Source organism: Herpailurus yagouaroundi, unplaced genomic scaffold, assembly GCF_014898765.1.
Source record: "Herpailurus yagouaroundi ecotype Mexico unplaced genomic scaffold, PumYag 322, whole genome shotgun sequence".
Lineage (NCBI taxonomy): Eukaryota > Metazoa > Chordata > Mammalia > Carnivora > Felidae > Herpailurus > Herpailurus yagouaroundi.
Window position 1 is genome coordinate 176,370 of NW_024412539.1, and position 17,189 is coordinate 193,558.

Sequence of the window (17,189 nt, forward strand, 5' to 3'; positions counted from 1 at the left end):
GCAAATTCCTCCCCAGTCTGGAACTGCGTTTGGCCCCCTCCTTGGTCCTTCTCCCAGCCTACCCCCTGCTGGGTGAGGCTGGGTGGGAGGCCACGGTTTGGCAGTAAACAGCCTGCCTGGGTTGAGAGGAGAGTGTGGAGGGGCTGCTTCGAAGACAGGGGCCCACAGGGGGGCTGCAGGGCCTGGCTCCAGGGTTTGGGCCAGAAGAGAGCAGCGGGGTGTAGATCACATCCTAGAGAGGATGAGGGTCAGCTTTAGGATTTGTGCAAATGGGCACAGGACTGCTTTTGGGCGTGAAGAATGGAGACCGGAGGGGTTGATGGAGAAAGAGAGGGTACAGCTGCCAGAGGAAGAGCATCTGAAAGATTGAGTCCTTTCCATTAAGGGGAACAGAACCTCTCTTTTCTTTGAGTTACCAAAGAATCTCAAAGGACTGTTACAATCATTATTTATGGAGTGGTGGGAAGGGTGGGAAGAATGAAGAAACTGTTGAGAGAGAGGGGTCCAGACAGGGGGAGATGGTTTGGCTAAGTTCAAGTATGAGTCAGGAAGCAGCTTCGGTAATGGGAGCTGATCCCAGGATGGCTGAGTTATGGGAATGGTCAGTGATATGCTAACATAAGATGGAATGTTTCCAGCCCCTGGTCTTCCCAAATGGTGTCCCTCTGTACAACCCCATAAACTCTTACCCCAACGACCCCAGGCCCTGAAGTTTTCCTTGATTTCAAAAATAAATCTTTTTTGGGGCGCCTGGGTGGCTCAGTCGGTTGGCTGTCCGACTTCAGCTCAGGTCACGATGTCGCGGTCCGCGAGTTCGAGCCCCGCGTCGGGCTCTGGGCTGATGGCTCGGAGCCTGGAGCCTGCTTCTGATTCTGTGTTTCCCTCTCTCTCTGCCCCTCCCCCGTTCATGCTGTGTCTCTCTCTGTCTCAAAAATAAATAAACGTTAAAAAAAAATTAAAAAAAAAATTAAAAAAAATAAATCTTTCTTTCCCAAAGTAACTCTAGTCCTAAGTTTGTCCCTATCCCTTCTAGGCTGTCTGCTGAATGGGGCTTAGGTAGGGACTTCTTACTCCTCTTTTTGCATCCCCCTTCTTCAGGCGTCAGATGTAGGGGTATATGGGTGAGAGTAGGTGAAGCTTGGTTGCCACGATAGGGTCAGACTATTTCTTTGAATGCCTTCCGTCTGGAACTTGGTCTGGATTTGTAGTCTCCCTCCTCTGTCTGATAACATTAGTTCATTAAACTGACATTGAACGAGTCTACTACGGGCCAGGCTCAGAATAGAGTGAACATCTCAGAAAAGATTCTTGTCCTTACTGAGCTGGCATACAGGATCAAAATCAGGCATCCTGGTTCCTACTTTTCAGTTGTCCTGTAGGGATGCTGGAACTTCCAACCTCAAATTAACTATTTAAACAAATTTTTTTTTAACATTTATTATTTTGTTTTTGAGAGAGAGAAAGAGAGACAGAGTGTGAGTGGGGGAGGGGCAGAGAGAGAGGGAGACACAGATCAGAGGCAGGCTTAACCGACCGAGCCATCCGGGTGTCCCTCAAATTAGCTATTAAAGGAGATTCCTTCTTTAGGAAACCATTAGGATTCAAGGTATGGTTGAGTTTCTTTTTTTTCTTTTACATTTTTACAGCTTTAATGAGTTATAATTGACATTCAGTAAACTACACATACTTAAGGTGTACAATTTGATAAGTTTTGACATATGTGCACACCCATAACACCCATCACACAATCAGGATAATGAACATATGACTCCCAAAGAATCCTCCCTTCTCTCTTTTTAAAAAAAAATTTTTTTTTTAACGTTTATTTTTGAGACAGACAGAGCATGAATGGGAGAGGGTCAGAGAGAGGGAGGCACAGAATCTGAAACAGGCTCCAGGCTCTGAGCTGTCAGCACAGAGCCCGACGCGGGGCTCGAACTCACGGATCATGAGATCATGACCTGAGCTGAAGTCGGAAGCTTAACCGACTGAGCCACCCAGGCGCCCCCCCTTCTCTCTTTTTTTAAATTTTCCCCTCCAAATCACTGAAAATTCTAGAGGATACAAACTAGTCCATAGTAACTTTTTAAAAAAAGCTTATTTAGAGAGAGAGAGACAGCATGCGCAAGAGGGACAAGGACAGAGAGAGAGAGAGAGAGAAAGAGAATCCCAACCAGGCTCCACACTGTCAGTGCAGAGCTCAATGCGGGGCTTGAACTCCAGAACCATGACCTGAGCCGAAGTCAGTACTTAACAGACTGAGCCACCCAAGTGTCCCCATAGTAACTTTTGATCTATATGACTGAGCAGAACAAAAAATGAGCTCAGGGACTGATGAAGACTCAACTGTTCCAAGGGGCAGTTGGAATTTAGAACCAAGCACTTAAGCTTGAGTTCAGCTTGAGGTCTTACCATTGCTGGCAGCAAACAGCAGGGAAAGAACCTGAGTGTCAGGAGAGGGTGCACATCTTCCCTAAGAACGAAATCCACAAAGTAGTCGGTAATGGTCCAATTCAACAGGTATCTGGGGGATATTGGTAGGCTGGTACCTTGATTCTTGTGGTTTGGTTGGGTCTCATGGGAATGATTATACTGAAGGTTTAATCTAAATGAGAGGATTATTTATATTATTTATTAAAGTACTATTTTATGCCAATTATGGGTGTTTTTTGTTGTCTGTTTTAGAGACAGAGCAAGTGCGAGTAGGGGAGAGGGGCAGAGAGAGAATCCTAAGCAGGCTCCATGCTCAGGGTAGAGCCCAATGCGGGGCTCCATCTCATGACCCTGGGATCGTGACCCCAGCCAAAATCAGGAGTCTGACTCTTATCTGACTGAGCCTCGCTGCCGCCCCTTGCCAATTATAGGTTTAACTGTCTTGCTGCGGCTGCTAGACTGAGAGGTCCTGCAAGGCTTTTTATGTCCTCAGCACCTAACGACCTCTGAACAGCATTCAAATGTTTGTTGAACAAATGACATTGTCGCTTAGGTCCCAGCCAACTCACTATAATATGCTATGAGTTCCCCCAGTATCTAATTTGGGTAAATGGCCCTAAAATTGGTGCTTTCTTGGTACCTGCATGAGTGATTAGCTTGGTTGAGCATGGAAGTCTCTGAAAGGTCAGAGGCTTTGAAGAAGAGTAAGTAGTTTAGAGAGGGGAAGAGAGATGACTTTTTTGGGTAAGAAATCCTCCCCGCTGCTTACCTTCAGCTACACCAAGGGCGTGGGGTCTCTGGTGACAGTCTGCGTATTCGGGTAGGGGGTGAGGGGCTACAGGGAGAGTTAGGGCTCAGGTACACTTTGGGTTCTAGTAGCTCAGGCTTTCCCCCAGGGAGAAGAGTCTCGTTCCAAGTACGAACCTCTTTAAGCAGGCAGATCCCGGTCCCCCTCCGCCCCGGTCTTATTTGCAGCATGACTCCACCCCGGTACACCGGGGCAAGGGGTCAGAGCAACAGTGAGAAGGATGAGATTCAAGAAAGTCCTACCTTCGGATCCACTCACTCGAGGAGTTAATCTCTCCGCGCCCGCTGGGAGTCCCTCCCTCTCCCGCCTCAGACTCCGCCCCCTCCCTCAGTCTCGGCAGCCCTGGCGGGCTCGCTCCGGAGGGGGCGGCCCGAGCCCCAGCGCTGGGCCGGGCGGAGCTCCCGGCCGGGCGGAGCTGCGGCTGCAGCGTCCAGCTGCCGGACCGACCTCCAGCCTTGTAGACCGCGGGAGCGGCGCGGGGCCCCCTCCCCCCACCTCCCCAGCCCACCCTCCGAGCTTCCCGAGCCCCCTCCCCGCTCCCTGCAACTGTGCTGGTAAGTCCCGCTCATCGAACCAAACTTTTTGCTGCCGAGCCGGAGTCCTACGGCAGAACCACAAGCAACACTGCAGTTGGCTGGTGGAGGGGTGGGGGTAGGGAAGAAGTACTGAGAATAGCCGTCTGGAACTGAACTAGTCACAACTAGTCATAGCTTCTCCGGAATGGATCAGATCTCGCCCATTTCCCGAGTTGGTAGAACTCTTGACTTTAGCTGGTTAAACTTGTAGAGAGAGAGATGAGGGTATTCGCTCCAACTTCTTCACCCCTCCCCCATTTCTCTTAGATTTAGCAGTTCTCGATACTTTCCCTCCATATTTCAAGTAGTGTTGGCTCTCTAAAAGCTCACCCCTCCCAACTCTGGCGTGGCAGAGCCCCCTCCCCCAGGCACTTCGGGTCCGCCTCCTCTTCGGTACCCCCGGGAACCCCGCGATCTTTCAGGCTCCGCTCCCTCCGGTCTTGCACTGGGGCCAAAGACGTGCAGGGGCTGGGTCCAGCCGCGGAGGGAGGGGCTGAGGCTGGGGCCTGTCCGGAGCCGGGCGGGCGGGGCCGGGAAGGGGAGGTGTAAGGGGGCCGGACGGGGCGGAGCAGGCGGCATTTGCGGCCGGCGCCGGGGTGGAGAGTTGCGCGCCGGTCCCTGGGCCTGAGCTCGGGCTCGGGCTCCGGCGCCTGCGATGTCTCAAGATGGCGGAGCTGGGCGAATTAAAGGTACCGGCCCCCTCCCCCATCCCCATCTGGACTGAGCCCGGCGGAACGCCGAGTCAGGGGAGCGACCGAGACTGGGTGCTGAGGGCTCGGGAGGGGGCTGGAGACGTGGCGGGGACTGGCTGCTGGGGGTGGGAGAGAAGTGGGTGTGGGCGAGGACCGGGCTGCGGCGGGGCTCCGGGGGCGGGGCCGCGGGGCAGATGTAGGGGTGGGGCCGAGGGGAATTGCAGCTGTTGGGGGCCGAGGCTCAGGGGGCGGGGACGTGGGGTAGAAGTCGGGTTTGGCAGTAGGGGCAGAGGTGGGAGAAGGGCCAGGGGTAAAAGCTGCTGTAGAGGCTTAGGGGGCGAGCCGATCGAGGCCAGGAGATGCGACAGTAGGGGGCAGATGTGGGGATGGGACTGGGGGGCAGATAGATGCACGGGAGGCTCCTCGGGGAGGTGCGGCGGAGAGGATGGAGGTTTGGGGCTGCTCCTGAGTTCCAAGCCTTGGGCAGTACCAGTAGGCGGCTGAGACCTAGGGGGCGGGGCTGTGCGGGCGCCTGGATCGAGGGGTGGGGCCGAAGCATCCCGGAGGCTGAGGGGAAGGTGCTGCCTGGGTGAATCGAAGCTTCGGGCCGGGCCGAGGCGTAGAGGAGTGTGAAACTATGCGATAGGAACGGGGGTGGGGGTCCGTGACAAAGCTAATGGAAATGGAGAAATAAAAACGGTACCGAGGAAATAAGGGTGGGAGAAGGGTATAAGAACAAGTTTTTCATCACACTCCTCAAAAGGGGTCCAAAACCATAAAACCCCCCGTGAGCGGGAGAATTGTGGAAGGCTAGCAAGGCCTGCCCATGCCAAGGTCTTCCAGAGATTCACGGGAGGGCGTCCTTTAAGGAGAAAGCTTCTTGTGCCCTCCTGCTGCCACACGGTCTTTGAGGGTAACCATATCCGAGGACATGTCACAGAACCTTAAAAAACCATTGGGTTCATCCCCCTGCCTCCTGGCTTTGTTCTGCCTTTTGAAATGGAGCCATACTCCTTGGCGGGCTTGAAGTCTAGTCCCCTGGGCCCAGCTGCCTTTAGGGGCACTTGGATTCTGCACCCTGGCTCAGGAGCCCCACGGCTTCTCCTCATCCTCCCTGGGCCTCTGCTTAGTTCTGCCCTCTCCTCTTCCACCACTAGGCAGGGGGGCGGGAATCACTTAACGTTCTCTATGTAGGAGAGAAACAGGATATTAGTTCCTGGCAGATGGAGTAAACAGGTAAACAAGGAGGCAGCCTGGACTCAGTGATTTACTAGGAAGCCCTTTGCCCCAAGATTTTGTCATCTGCCTCCCTGAAAAACAGGCCCGAGAGAGCAGTGGTTATGTAAATGATGCTTAGAAAGGATTTGGGGGAGTTACAGTCATTGAACCCTGACCTGGAAACCCTGGCCACAGAGCCTTCAGAGGCTTGGGGAAAACAGCTGAGGTGGATTGAGGTGTTGGGAGGGGCGTACCATGGGGCACAATCCTCCAGCCACCTGCCCCCTTTCTTCCCTGTGGGGCTGTCTGGCCTGAATCCTCTCCTCCCCCTCCTTCTCCCTGTCTCCTAGCCTCTTCCCAGGAAGCTAGGATGGGTCTGAGATTCTGAGAAAGAGCAGGAGAGGAGATAAGCAGCTTAAAGGAGTGTCTAGGCTCAAGGCGGGGATGGAGATAGGAGGCCGTAGTGGACTCAGAGGTGTGCCTGTGGATGACTTGCTGTCTGCCCCCTGCGCCACCTGGCCAACGTACAGGCATAGGGAGGTAGGGTTACTGCAGCTCTGGGGGACTGGGGGTCAGGTTGACCTGAGGGTTGCTGAAATGGGACTGAGGTGTCCCTTTGGCCAGGGTGGTTGTCTGGCAGTAACCCACTGGCTGCGGAGTGTCTCTCAGATGAGCGCGGGGGGCGGAAAGAGGCATTGCCTATTTGGGAGCTCAGACCCAGCATCCTCGGCAGGATTCTCAAGTGTCTGTGTTGTCCACAGCACATGGTGATGAGCTTCCGGGTGTCTGAGCTTCAGGTGCTGCTCGGCTTTGCTGGCCGGAACAAGAGTGGACGGAAGCACGAGCTCCTGGCCAAGGCCCTGCACCTCCTCAAGTCCAGCTGTGCCCCCAGTGTCCAGATGAAGATCAAAGAACTATATCGCCGCCGCTTTCCCCGGAAGACCCTGGGGCCCTCTGATCTCTCCCTGCTCTCTCTGCCCCCCGGCACCCCTCCTGTCGGCTCCCCTGGTCCACTAGCTCCCATTCCCCCGGCCCTCTTGGCCCCTGGCCCCCTGCTGGGCCCCAAGCGTGAAGTGGACATTCACCCCCCTCTGCCCCAGCCCGTGCACCCTGACGTCACCATGAAACCATTGCCCTTCTATGAAGTCTATGGGGAGCTCATCCGGCCCACCACCCTCGGTATGGCTCTATCTTCCTCCACCTTCCTCCTGACTCCATGCCTCTTGCCCGGGCCTTTCTTAGGCTTTAGTTCCATGGGATTGGCAGCCTGGGACGGGGGCAGCCTCCGTGGCTGCCTATGCATGGGCTGGGGAATAACTGCCCCTTTGTGTCCCCAGCGTCCACTTCCAGCCAGCGGTTTGAAGAGGCACACTTTACCTTTGCCCTCACACCCCAACAAGTGCAGCAGATTCTCACCTCCAGGTACATCTCTCCCAGCATCCTGGGTGTTACCCCTGGACTCTGCCCCCTGACATTCTCCTTTTCTGTCCCATTCTGCCTGTCCATCCTTCTGCACCTGCTTTGTCTCTCATTCTCTGGTGTGTCTCTTCTCTGTCCCTGGGACATTTAACTTTCTGTGTCTCTGTTCAGCCCTGCCTTCCGGGGGCCACATCCTGACATGTCTCCCCCTCCTTCTTGTCACAGAGAGGTTCTGCCAGGAGCCAAATGTGACTACACTATACAGGTGCAGCTAAGGTGAGTTGATCCTCTCCATCCCTCCCTGCTGGGCTCCTCTTGGGTGGTGGGAATGAAATAAGGGTATGATAGATCCTGCTAGAGGATGGCCCTGCTCTGCTGTGTCCACCCCAACCCTGGGACTTTTGTCGGATGCTGAGGGCTACAGAGATCCATGACTGAATGACTGAGGTCCCCTGCCTTTCCACCAGCTGCAACTCAAGAAACCGCCTCCCTTGCTGTTTCATCTTTTCTCATCTGTTACCAGGTTCTGTCTCTGTGAGACCAGCTGCCCCCAGGAAGATTACTTCCCCCCCAACCTCTTTGTCAAGGTCAATGGGAAACTGTGCCCCCTGCCGGTAAATGTTCTCCCCTTCTTCTAGCAGTTCTCTCTTCCCTGTTTCAGTTCTTGAATGGTAACTGCAAACCTATTATGAAAGAGACATGCCTAGCACAGTGCCTGGTACATCATAGGGACTCAGTTTACTGATGGATCAATATAGTCTAGAGGATACTAAGACAGGGCTGATGGAGAACTTGGAGGAGGGACATTCATTCAACCCAAAGGACAGGGAAGACTTCTCTGGAGTGATGATCTCAGAGCTGAGAGTTGGAAGAAGTGGGGCGTCTCTATTCTTTCTGCTCAGGAACTCATGAGTGGGTTCCTATTTCCCTGGCCAATGAATAAGCTCTCCTTCCTCCCCAGGAATAAACCCCACACACAGCCCTAGATAGTGCTCTAGGTTTGGGAGTCACCAAATGGGCCCCCATCTCCTTGGTCACCGAGTGAGCTGGCCTTCCTTCCAAGACGTGAGTAACCTGAGAGATAAGATGTCTTGACCAGTGCCTCCTTTCTCCAGGGTTATCTTCCCCCTACCAAGAATGGGGCTGAGCCCAAGAGGCCCAGCCGCCCCATCAACATCACACCCCTGGCTCGACTCTCGGCCACTGTTCCCAACACCATCGTGGTCAACTGGTCATCTGAGTTTGGACGGGTGAGCAAGGCTGAGGCAGGGAGCCTGGAGAAGCCTGCAGGGCGTGAGGGGGAATCATCCAGTGTCTTGGGTTTAGGGAAACATCTTCCTCTTTATGGGTCGTTCTGTCTTAACCCGCTGTCTCTGGTCCTCACGGGACAAAGGGTTGGAGTGGTGGTGGTGATGATGATGGTGATGATGGTGGTGGTGTGGTGGTGATGATGTGCAGAGCAAAGGCTAATTACCTCCCCCTGCCTCCAAGTAGAACTACTCCTTGTCTGTGTACCTGGTGAGGCAGTTGACTGCAGGGACCCTCCTACAAAAACTCAGAGCAAAGGGTATCCGGAACCCAGACCACTCTCGGGCACTGAGTGAGTAATGTCCTGCCCCTCTTTACCACTCTGATCTGGATCCAAGTTTTCCTGGTCCTCCAGCCTTTATCGCCAAACCCATACCTGACCTGTGACAATATACCTCACCTCTCATGTGAACCCTAACCCTCCCCTCATCCCCTTACCGATCTTCATGGTTGAGAAGTCAGACCACTCCCAGGCACTGAGTGACACCCTCTCACTCTCAGTTATACATTTGCTTTGCACCTCACAGACCCTGCCTCCAGCCTTGCTGGAATATGGCTGCTTGAGAGTGGGAAGAGTCTTAAGGATCATCTAATCTAACTCTCTTTTGATGTTTCAGTTCCCTCTAAGTCATCTCTGCCAAAGTGTCACCCAGCTATATTTAAGCATCTTTGGGGTCGGGGAAATCTCTCCCTGACACTCAGTCTTCATGTGATCTTCCACTGGCCTCCAAAGACCACCCCCATGTGACATCCCATGGGTCCCCAGAGGCACTCTGCCCAGCTGCCTCTCAGCCAGAACCATCTGCTTCTGGCCTCACCACCTCCCAGGCTTCATCTCCAGCTTTGCTGACCCCATGGCTCTGGCCCCATTCTTGTTTCAGTCAAGGAGAAATTGACCGCTGACCCGGACAGTGAGGTGGCCACCACAAGTCTCCGGGTGTCACTCATGTGCCCGGTGGGTACAAGGGAGATGAGAAGGGAGGAGGGTGGGGCTAAACTCTGGACCCAGATGAGGGCTCCTAGGGCTACTAGAGTGAGGCTTCCCGGGATGTAGGGACTGTGACCAGAGCGCTTGTCTCCTCCCAGCTAGGGAAGATGCGCCTGACAGTCCCTTGTCGTGCCCTCACCTGCGCCCACCTGCAGAGCTTCGATGCTGCCCTTTATCTACAGATGAATGAGAAGAAGCCAACGTGGACATGTCCTGTGTGCGACAAGAAGGCTCCTTATGAATCTCTTATCATTGATGGGTAGGGCTGCTCTGCATTCTGCTTCCTTTTACCTTCGACATCCACTAGGAACCCCCCATCGACAGATGAAGATGGCTTCCTTCCCCTCCACAAAGCCCAGCTCTTAACCTATCCACCCCTTTATGTGTATACGTATAATTTATCCTCTTTATAATATACAGTTGACCCTTGAACGACACAGGTCCACTTATACATGGGGTTTTTTAATACAGTCCAGTAAATATAAATGGTATTTTTCTTTTTGATGATTTTAATATTTTCTTTGTCTAGATTACTGTATTGTAAGAATACAGTATGTAATACACATAATATACCAAATAATGTGTTAATTGAGCCTTGATGCTATTGGTAAGGCTTCTGGTCAGCCGTAGGCTATTGGTAGTTAAGGTTTTGGAGAGTCAAAAGTTGTCCATGGAATTTTGATTGTGTGTGAGGTCATGTCCATGGATTTTTGATTGCGTGTGAGTGCTTTTAACTCCCGTTTTGTTCAGGGTCGACTGTGTATATTTCCACCACTGACGATTTATTGCATGAGGTATCATGCTGAGCACATTGCATATCTCATCTCATTGAATCCTCATAATTAACCCTGTGAGATGGATATTGTCATTACAGGTGAAGAAGCTGGGGCCTAGAGAGATTATCTTGCTCAAAGTTATAATTGTTAGTAAGTGGCGGCGTCAATGTATTGAACTGTTACAATGTAACACCTATAACAACTACCTGACCTCTCACTGAGCGTGGCAAAACGTTCTTTTGAAGATTTGGATGTGCAGATCTAGCTAGTCCTAACCCCCTTCCAGAGCCTAAATTATGGCCCTCATCGAGAAGACTTATGAAGTTCTATATCTCTGTTCCTTTGTCTTGTCACAAGTACTATGTGAAACACATGCTTAGAATGTATTTTTTTTTTTTTTGAAAACGTAGCATTTGAAGTTTGCAAAGCTCTTTTACATACTTTACTTGATTCTGACAACTCAAGAGAGGTGAGTTGGGGTGAATAATATCCCTGTTTCACAGATGAGGAAACTGAGGTTCAGGAAGGTGAGTCCCAGAACTCCCTGGCTACTGTTCCCAGCTATCTCCCAGCCTCATGAATTCCCGTATCTCCCCTTCCCCCCAGCTTATTCATGGAGATACTTAATTCCTGTTCGGATTGTGATGAGATACAGTTCATGGAAGATGGATCCTGGTGCCCAATGAAACCCAAGAAGGAGGCATCTGAGGTTTGCCCCCCGCCAGGGTATGGGCTGGATGGTGAGTGACCCCCTGTCCCCCAGCCGACCTGAGTCTTGGATGGCCTCTTCTCTGAGACACAGTCCTCTTACCACCCACAGGCCTCCAGTACAGCCCAGTCCAAGAGGGCAATCCATCAGAGAGTAAGAAGAAGGTTGAAGTTATCGACTTGACAATAGAGAGCTCATCAGATGAGGAGGACCTGCCCCCGACCAAAAAGCACTGTCCTGTCACCTCGGCTGCCATTCCGGCTCTACCTGGAAGCAAAGGGTATGAGGAAATAGGCTGAGTCCGCAGCAGAAGGGGCAGAGAAAGAAGTCAGAAATGCTTTCTGATCACTGGACAAACCCCAGGGCAGAGAGGGGACTCAGGAAGCCGAGCTGGGTGAGGGCGTCTGTCGTTCGCTGGCTGCCCAGCTCCTCCTCTCTCCTCACAGAGTCCTGACATCTGGTCACCAGCCATCTTCGGTGCTACGGAGCCCTGCCGTGGGTACACTGGGCGGGGACTTCCTGTCCAGTCTCCCACTACATGAGTACCCACCTGCCTTCCCACTGGGGGCGGATATCCAAGGTAGGACACTGACCACAGGGTGGGCTCTGCCCTGCCCCATGTGCCCTTGAAAGCAGATCAGAACCCCTGCTCCTTTTCAAAGCCTTCTGGCTGTCTTGCAAAGGGCTACAATCCAAAGGATTTTTGGGGGGGGCCGTGAAGGGGTCAGACAGGAGGCTGATTTTGATTTTTCTTTTCCTACCAGGTTTAGATTTATTTTCTTTCCTTCAGACTGAGAGTCAGGTAAGTGGTCCCTCGTCCCATGAAGATCTCAGATCTCTGAAGCTTCCTATCTAGGCACTGACGGGTCCCCTCCCCCTCACTTTCCCCTGAGAACTAAATCTGCCTCTCTGTGAGGGAAGGTGGGAGCTGGGGGGCGTAAGGAGGGTGTGGGCACTTTATTTCCCTCCCAGGCCCCACTGGTGCTTCTTCAGATTCTCACCCATGTCTTCTTTGATCCCTTGTTACCGTCCTGTCTCCGGAGTTTTTAGAATCCTGCCCCTGACTATTCACACACAACCTACCCCCCACACCCACGTGCAGTTGAGCGCCATGCCTGCCCCGGCCGGACATTCCACACATTTCAGACGCCCACAAGGCCAAGAACCTAGCAAGATGGAGGGGCTGTCTCAGGGCAGGGAATCGGGTAGGGTATGGGGAAGCAGGGGAAAGAAAGAGAATCTCTCCTGCTTCTCAGAGGGTACCTTGGGATCCGGAGGATTTGAATTATCCCCGGCTATTTCTGAGATGAGTGACTGGGAGGCCGGGTGAAGTCAGGAGAAAATCTTAAACTGTGCCCTTGATTCCTCCCAGCACTATGGTCCCTCCGTCATCACCTCGCTAGACGAACAGGATGCCCTTGGCCACTTCTTCCAGTACCGAGGGACCCCTTCCCACTTCCTGGGCCCACTCGCCCCCACACTGGGGAGCTCTCACCGCAGCACCACTCCAGCACCCCCTCCTGGCCGCGTCAGTAGCATTGTGGCCCCTGGGGGGGCCTTGAGGGAGGGGCATGCGGGACCCCTGTCCTCGGGTCCCTCCTTGACTGGATGCCGGTCAGACATCATTTCCCTGGACTGAGTCCCTTGGATTATGGAAACTTCACTGAGCAAGTGTGCTGTGGGGTCCAGACCCCTGGCCACTCCAACCCCTCAGGGGGCTTTGGCCAAAGGCCAGAAAGACCTTCATGGATGCCTGTTTTGGGCCTTATCTCTGCCTGACAAGTCCAGCACCCAAAGGGTTAATATTTAACCTCTTTTTAAGGACATTTGGGTTCTATTTTTGGAAATGTTCTTTAGATGGTTGGCACATTCCTTTGGGTATGTTAACCTAGGCAGCGGGAGGCACGTGTGTGATGGGGTGTGAGTTGGGGGAAGGGCTGAATCCACTAGAGCCTGGGGGTGGGGTGGAGGGCAGGGGCCTTTCTCTTGTCCTCTAGAGCCCTCTCTTCCCCAAACCTATGGTTCTGTTCCTTCCCCACATCCATGGTCTCTTCATGTCCATTCCATTCTCTTCGGCCAGACAGACAAGTGGAGAAGCTAAGACAGGCCGACACATGGACAGAGAACTCTATTTTGGGTTGCAGATTTTTTTGTACATAAGCAAGAAAAACCAAAATACTCCAAAGATGACTTCCCCTGCTTCCTACTTCCCAGTGTGACTGCGGAGGAGATAAGGCCTTAGCTCTGATCCCCAGGGGTTTGGGAGCAGGGCCTGGCCTATTGCCTGGGTCTCTCTCTATTTATATATTTAAGTGCACAGTGTTTCCTATGCTGACCAGCTTGGGCCATGAGCTTCTAAAGGCCCGTGGCCCCAGGGTTAGGTCTGGCTCATTCTGCACCTTTTCTGGGAGGTGGGAGGACTTCATGCTGTCCCCATTCTCCTTTTTCAGGCTCCTCTGGGGCTTAAGACCTACGTTGTAATTTTACTTTTTATTCCCAAAGTTGTAGCAAAGTTCTTATCCACAATAAAGGTTGTGAATGTTCTGTGAATGTCTCGGAGGGGGGTTGGGGAGGGAGTTCCACACCTCACTCTCCAGATCCCTGGTTTGGGGCAAGTGGGGGAAGGGGTCCCAGGTTCCGTTCTTGCTTGCAGGCCCTGGTGGGGGTGGGTGGTGGGGGTGTCCCCCAAAGGACTTCCAGGAGCAGCTCCTCCCTCCTGTCCCCCGTGGAGCATTCGGCCCAATGTTGCGGGGCCAAGTGCTTTACTCTTACCTGCCCAGATGCTGCAGCCAGAGCCTGAGGGCAAACTTGGTCCCAGCGCTGACCCTCTCGTTGCCTTCTGCTGTGGTCGGGGTCGTCCGCAGTAGCGTGGATGTGGGCAAGGCCAGGGGTCGAGCTCTTTCGTCCTCCCCTAGTTCCACTGTACTGCATGGTGACAGCTCCTGTCTGGGCTGTGCCTTGTGGCTTAGCCCACTTCACCGAATCCTCCCGCCATGGCAGGAGAGGGCTGGGTGGGTGGGTGGGTGTTGACCTCATTTTACAGGAAGGAACAGATTCAAGGGGGGGTAAAGGACCTGAACCCTCGGGAGAGTGGGAGTCCGTGCTAACCAGTCGGAGCAGGAACCCTTGGACTCGGATGGACAGTGTCTTTGATCTTGTGTGCTCTCTTCATGATCAGTTGACCAACCCACTCCCTCAGTCTCCCTCACCACGCAACATTCCCTCCTGAGGAGGGGAGAGAAGTGGAACTTCTCAATGCGTTGGTATTTGGGGGGTGAGGCAGAAGCTCTTACTTACAGGACAGAGGGTGGTAGGTCCCGGGGAAGATGTGTGAGTGTCTCTGTCCCATCCTCTGCAGCAGCCACGGCAGCTGCTGTCTCTGGTCCCAGCCACATAAAGGCGCTCACCTCACTTGGGTTTGGTTGGATCCGGGCCTGGGGCCAGACATGTAGGTCCCTTAGCCATGGCCTCTCTCTTGGGAGGCCTGTTCTTGGTTGCAGCCTACCCACAGGTGGAAAGGAGACAGACTTGGGGCAGGGACAGGGGCTGTTGGATTTCTTGGTTATCTCTGACCCCCCCCCCCCATTTTAGTCACAGAACCAGTCTGCATGGACTCCTGAGCCCCCATTTCCTTCCTGCACCACCAGCCCTACCTGCAGCTGCTGCTGTGACTCCCAGGAGACCACGAGTAGATAGAGAATGATGTGATGGTATCTGGGGAGACCCCAGCTCAGCCTAGGAGGGTAGGCAGACTAAGAGAAGAATACAGCAAAAGTGAGAACTTCCTGTCTCTTTCTGAGACTGTAAATACAGCTGAGGAAGCGCAGGGTCAAGATGGTGCAGGAGGGACCCAGGTGGAGACTGTGGATTTGGGGACTCCAATTCCCTCCCCCCGGTCCCCAATGTTTCCCCTGGGCCAAGGCAGGTAGGACTAAGAAGAAATTGTTAAGGGCTCTTAGTTAAATAGGAAGGGACCTTTGCCACCTTCCTGTCTCACCTCCCATAACCCCAGAGGGACCCAAGAGAACTGGCTGTGGGGCAGCTGTAGTCCAGTCTCCTCCTGAAGCTCTCGCAGCCCTCCGTCCAACAGCTGGGAGCAACAAAGGGCAGGTCACAGCGGCAGGTGCCAGACTCCTCCAAGCCCCTCGGCCCACACCCAAGGCAGCCCCAGTCTCGGGTTTCAGGGCAGGGTGAAGGTTGGGCCAGCAGTCCGGTTACCTCTTCATCAAGTCCCACGTGCCCACCTGCGACAACAGTGGGACCGATAGGTAAGTGGTGGTGTTCCTGGCCGGGGACACCCCCCACCCCCACCCCACACACACTATTTACACTACTCCCTCCCATGGGCGCTGATGCCGTTGTGATCCTTCGTGAAAAGGGGACCGACCACATTTCTGGGCCTGTTTCTCTGTCCTTTGGAAACTGGGAATAACACTGTTGGGTGAAGGGCCACTTTCTTCCCTGGACTTGGGATCTTGTCCTCGGGGCACTCACCTGGGGGTACCCAGAGGTTGGGAGAAACGCTGAGGGTGCGTGTCCTGCGCGTTAACAAGACAGACTGGTCGCTGGACTGCAGAAGGACGGCCACACCCAGATCCACACCTCGGTTGCTGGGCAGCTCGGCCCCCGGAGTCCTGAGCTGCTGGTCCAGGGCCGCAAAAGGGCAGAAAGGGGGTCGCTGGCGGGAGGGAGCCGTTCGGGTTAAGGCTTCAGAACTGGGGCAAAAGTCGGGCGACAGCGCGCGATGGGGCAGGAGGTTGAGTCGGGGCGACACTTGCACCCCAGGCCTCTCACGCCAGCTCCCGCCCGACCCCGGTCTCCTCCTTCGATTCTTCACTCCTGCTCCGCTCCCCCCCTCCTGGGGCCCCCTCCTCCCCCGGGTCCCCCTTCCCCCGACCTGGAGCGGAAGCCTGGCCGAGGAGCCAGGGAATGGCCCGTCCGAGAGGACTAGTCGTCCTCGCTTCAAGCCGCAGTGCGTGGGCCACGGCCCGAGCCCTGGCCCGGCGCCCAGGAGGCCACACACACTCTGGGCGAAGCTCGGCGACTCCGCGCGCCCGGACAGGAGCAGCAGCACCCGCGCGGCGGCCATAACGCCGCCCTGGGGTTGGGGCCGCGGCCCACCTGGCGCCCTCTGCTGGTCTAGCGTTCGCAGGGTCGGGACCTAGAAAGCTTCCGCCAAATGCCCCGGGACGTTTAGGCAGAACCCTGGGGGATGAGCCACGGGTGCAATGTTAGTTACTAAGAGACAAAGAAGAAAACCTCTCAATCTCAGCTTCCCTTTTCTTCCCCTCTTCTCTGTTTAGAAGAGTGACCCCAGACTGATTTCTCAACTCACGTGTCCAATCCCGCCGGCCAAGGGCTGAACCATCAGCCGCCCGCGGTCGCTCTGCGCGCACCTACCTCCCATAGTAGGTGCCACCACGAATTAATTGCGTAAGACTCCTCGCCAGACACTCAGGAAACATTTTTGACACCTCCCTTTTTCTTCTCACTCAAATGCCAACCCAACGCAGCGGATTCTACCTCCTTAAACTTTCTCAAATCCATGTCTCTCTCTCCAGCCTCCATTGTTCCAGTCCAAGCCTTCCTTATGTTCTGCCTGAGATACTATCCCGTCTCCAAAATAGTCCTTCCCCTACTTCATTCTCTAGGCTGCTTCCAGAGTGATCTTTCTCAAACACAAAGCTAATCATCTTGCTTCCTATGGCTCAGAAGGTAACCTACTAAGCACAGTATAGCGAGGACCCACCACCCCTTGCTCCTGCCCGTCTCTCCAGCCTCAGTTCTGGCAGGATTTATGCCCTATTTTCTAGTCACATCCTATTTGCAGTTCTTCCTGGAACCAAGCTCTGCTTCCCTCTGGGACCCCCTTCCCCTTCCACCTGGCAAACCCTCATCATTCAAAAGAGATTGTCTTTCTCTGTGGTTCCTTTCCTTACCTCTTTGTGTAAAATACTTTTCTACTAGAGCCCTCATTATTTCCTTGTTATTTGTCTCCTCCCACTAGGCTATACTGGCATATTCATCTTTGTATCCCTAGAGCCTGGCCCAGTCCTGGGCACTGACAGGTGCTCAGTAAAGGATGGTGAGTAGCTTGAAGGCAGGGACGGTATCATATTTATCTTTGTATATTATATCTAGTATAATGGCTAGCAATGAATTGGCAATTGACTGTTGAATTAGACTAATTCATTAATCTTAATGAATTAGAACAGACACTGGTAAGAGGAAACTAAAGAGATTGTAACGACACCTACCTGCTT

General features: G+C 53.8%; 2 protein-coding genes across 8 annotated transcripts; one reads left to right on the forward strand and one right to left on the reverse strand.

Moving 5' to 3' along the window:
• Window positions 1–3,611: 3,611 nt before the first annotated feature.
• PIAS3 (protein inhibitor of activated STAT 3) lies at window positions 3,612–13,470 on the forward strand. 3 transcript variants are annotated; one of them, XM_040462454.1, is made up of 14 exons: window positions 3,612–3,795; window positions 6,488–6,905; window positions 7,064–7,148; window positions 7,371–7,421; window positions 7,669–7,759; window positions 8,261–8,395; window positions 8,640–8,745; window positions 9,335–9,408; window positions 9,540–9,700; window positions 10,824–10,957; window positions 11,038–11,206; window positions 11,373–11,506; window positions 11,691–11,728; window positions 12,299–13,470. In XM_040462454.1, the coding sequence occupies exons 2-14, from the start codon at window positions 6,491–6,493 to the stop codon at window positions 12,563–12,565; spliced, it is 1,860 nt and encodes a 619-aa protein (XP_040318388.1). In that variant the 5' UTR covers window positions 3,612–3,795; window positions 6,488–6,490; the 3' UTR covers window positions 12,566–13,470. The 3 variants fall into 3 exon arrangements, with proteins under 3 accessions (XP_040318388.1, XP_040318387.1, XP_040318386.1); XM_040462453.1 differs by lacking the exon at window positions 3,612–3,795 and adding an exon at window positions 4,380–4,505; XM_040462452.1 differs by lacking the exon at window positions 3,612–3,795 and adding an exon at window positions 6,118–6,266.
• On the reverse strand, window positions 10,594–16,269 carry NUDT17 (nudix hydrolase 17). Of its 5 annotated transcripts, none has more exons than XM_040462461.1 (8): window positions 15,824–16,266; window positions 15,421–15,604; window positions 15,145–15,170; window positions 14,924–15,016; window positions 14,580–14,678; window positions 14,224–14,360; window positions 13,699–13,933; window positions 10,594–11,193 (listed from the first exon to the last, which is right to left on the reverse strand). In XM_040462461.1, the coding sequence occupies exons 1-8, from the start codon at window positions 16,013–16,015 to the stop codon at window positions 11,167–11,169; spliced, it is 993 nt and encodes a 330-aa protein (XP_040318395.1). In that variant the 5' UTR covers window positions 16,016–16,266; the 3' UTR covers window positions 10,594–11,166. The 5 variants fall into 5 exon arrangements, with proteins under 5 accessions (XP_040318395.1, XP_040318397.1, XP_040318394.1 ...); XM_040462463.1 differs by having other exon boundaries at window positions 13,699–13,851; window positions 15,824–16,263; XM_040462460.1 differs by lacking the exon at window positions 10,594–11,193 and adding an exon at window positions 13,038–13,582 and having other exon boundaries at window positions 13,699–13,846; window positions 15,824–16,269.
• Between the last annotated feature and the right edge of the window lie 920 nt (window positions 16,270–17,189).

Bases quoted from the DNA above. Each gene is read 5' to 3' on its own strand.
- PIAS3 (XM_040462452.1), top strand. From the start codon at position 6,171: ATGGAGATAGGAGGCCGTAGTGGACTCAGAGGTGTGCCTGTGGATGAC. The intron at 6,906-7,063 runs GTATGGCTCTAT...TTGTGTCCCCAG, and splicing joins CATCCGGCCCACCACCCTCG to CGTCCACTTCCAGCCAGCGG. The intron at 7,760-8,260 runs GTAAATGTTCTC...TCCTTTCTCCAG, and splicing joins GGAAACTGTGCCCCCTGCCG to GGTTATCTTCCCCCTACCAA.
- NUDT17 (XM_040462459.1), bottom strand. From the start codon at position 16,015: ATGGCCGCCGCGCGGGTGCTGCTGCTCCTGTCCGGGCGCGCGGAGTCG. The intron at 15,017-15,144 runs GTAACCGGACTG...TGTTGCTCCCAG, and splicing joins ACGTGGGACTTGATGAAGAG to CTGTTGGACGGAGGGCTGCG. The intron at 14,679-14,923 runs GTGAGACAGGAA...TTCTTCTCTTAG, and splicing joins TCCCTCTGGGGTTATGGGAG to TCTGCCTACCCTCCTAGGCT.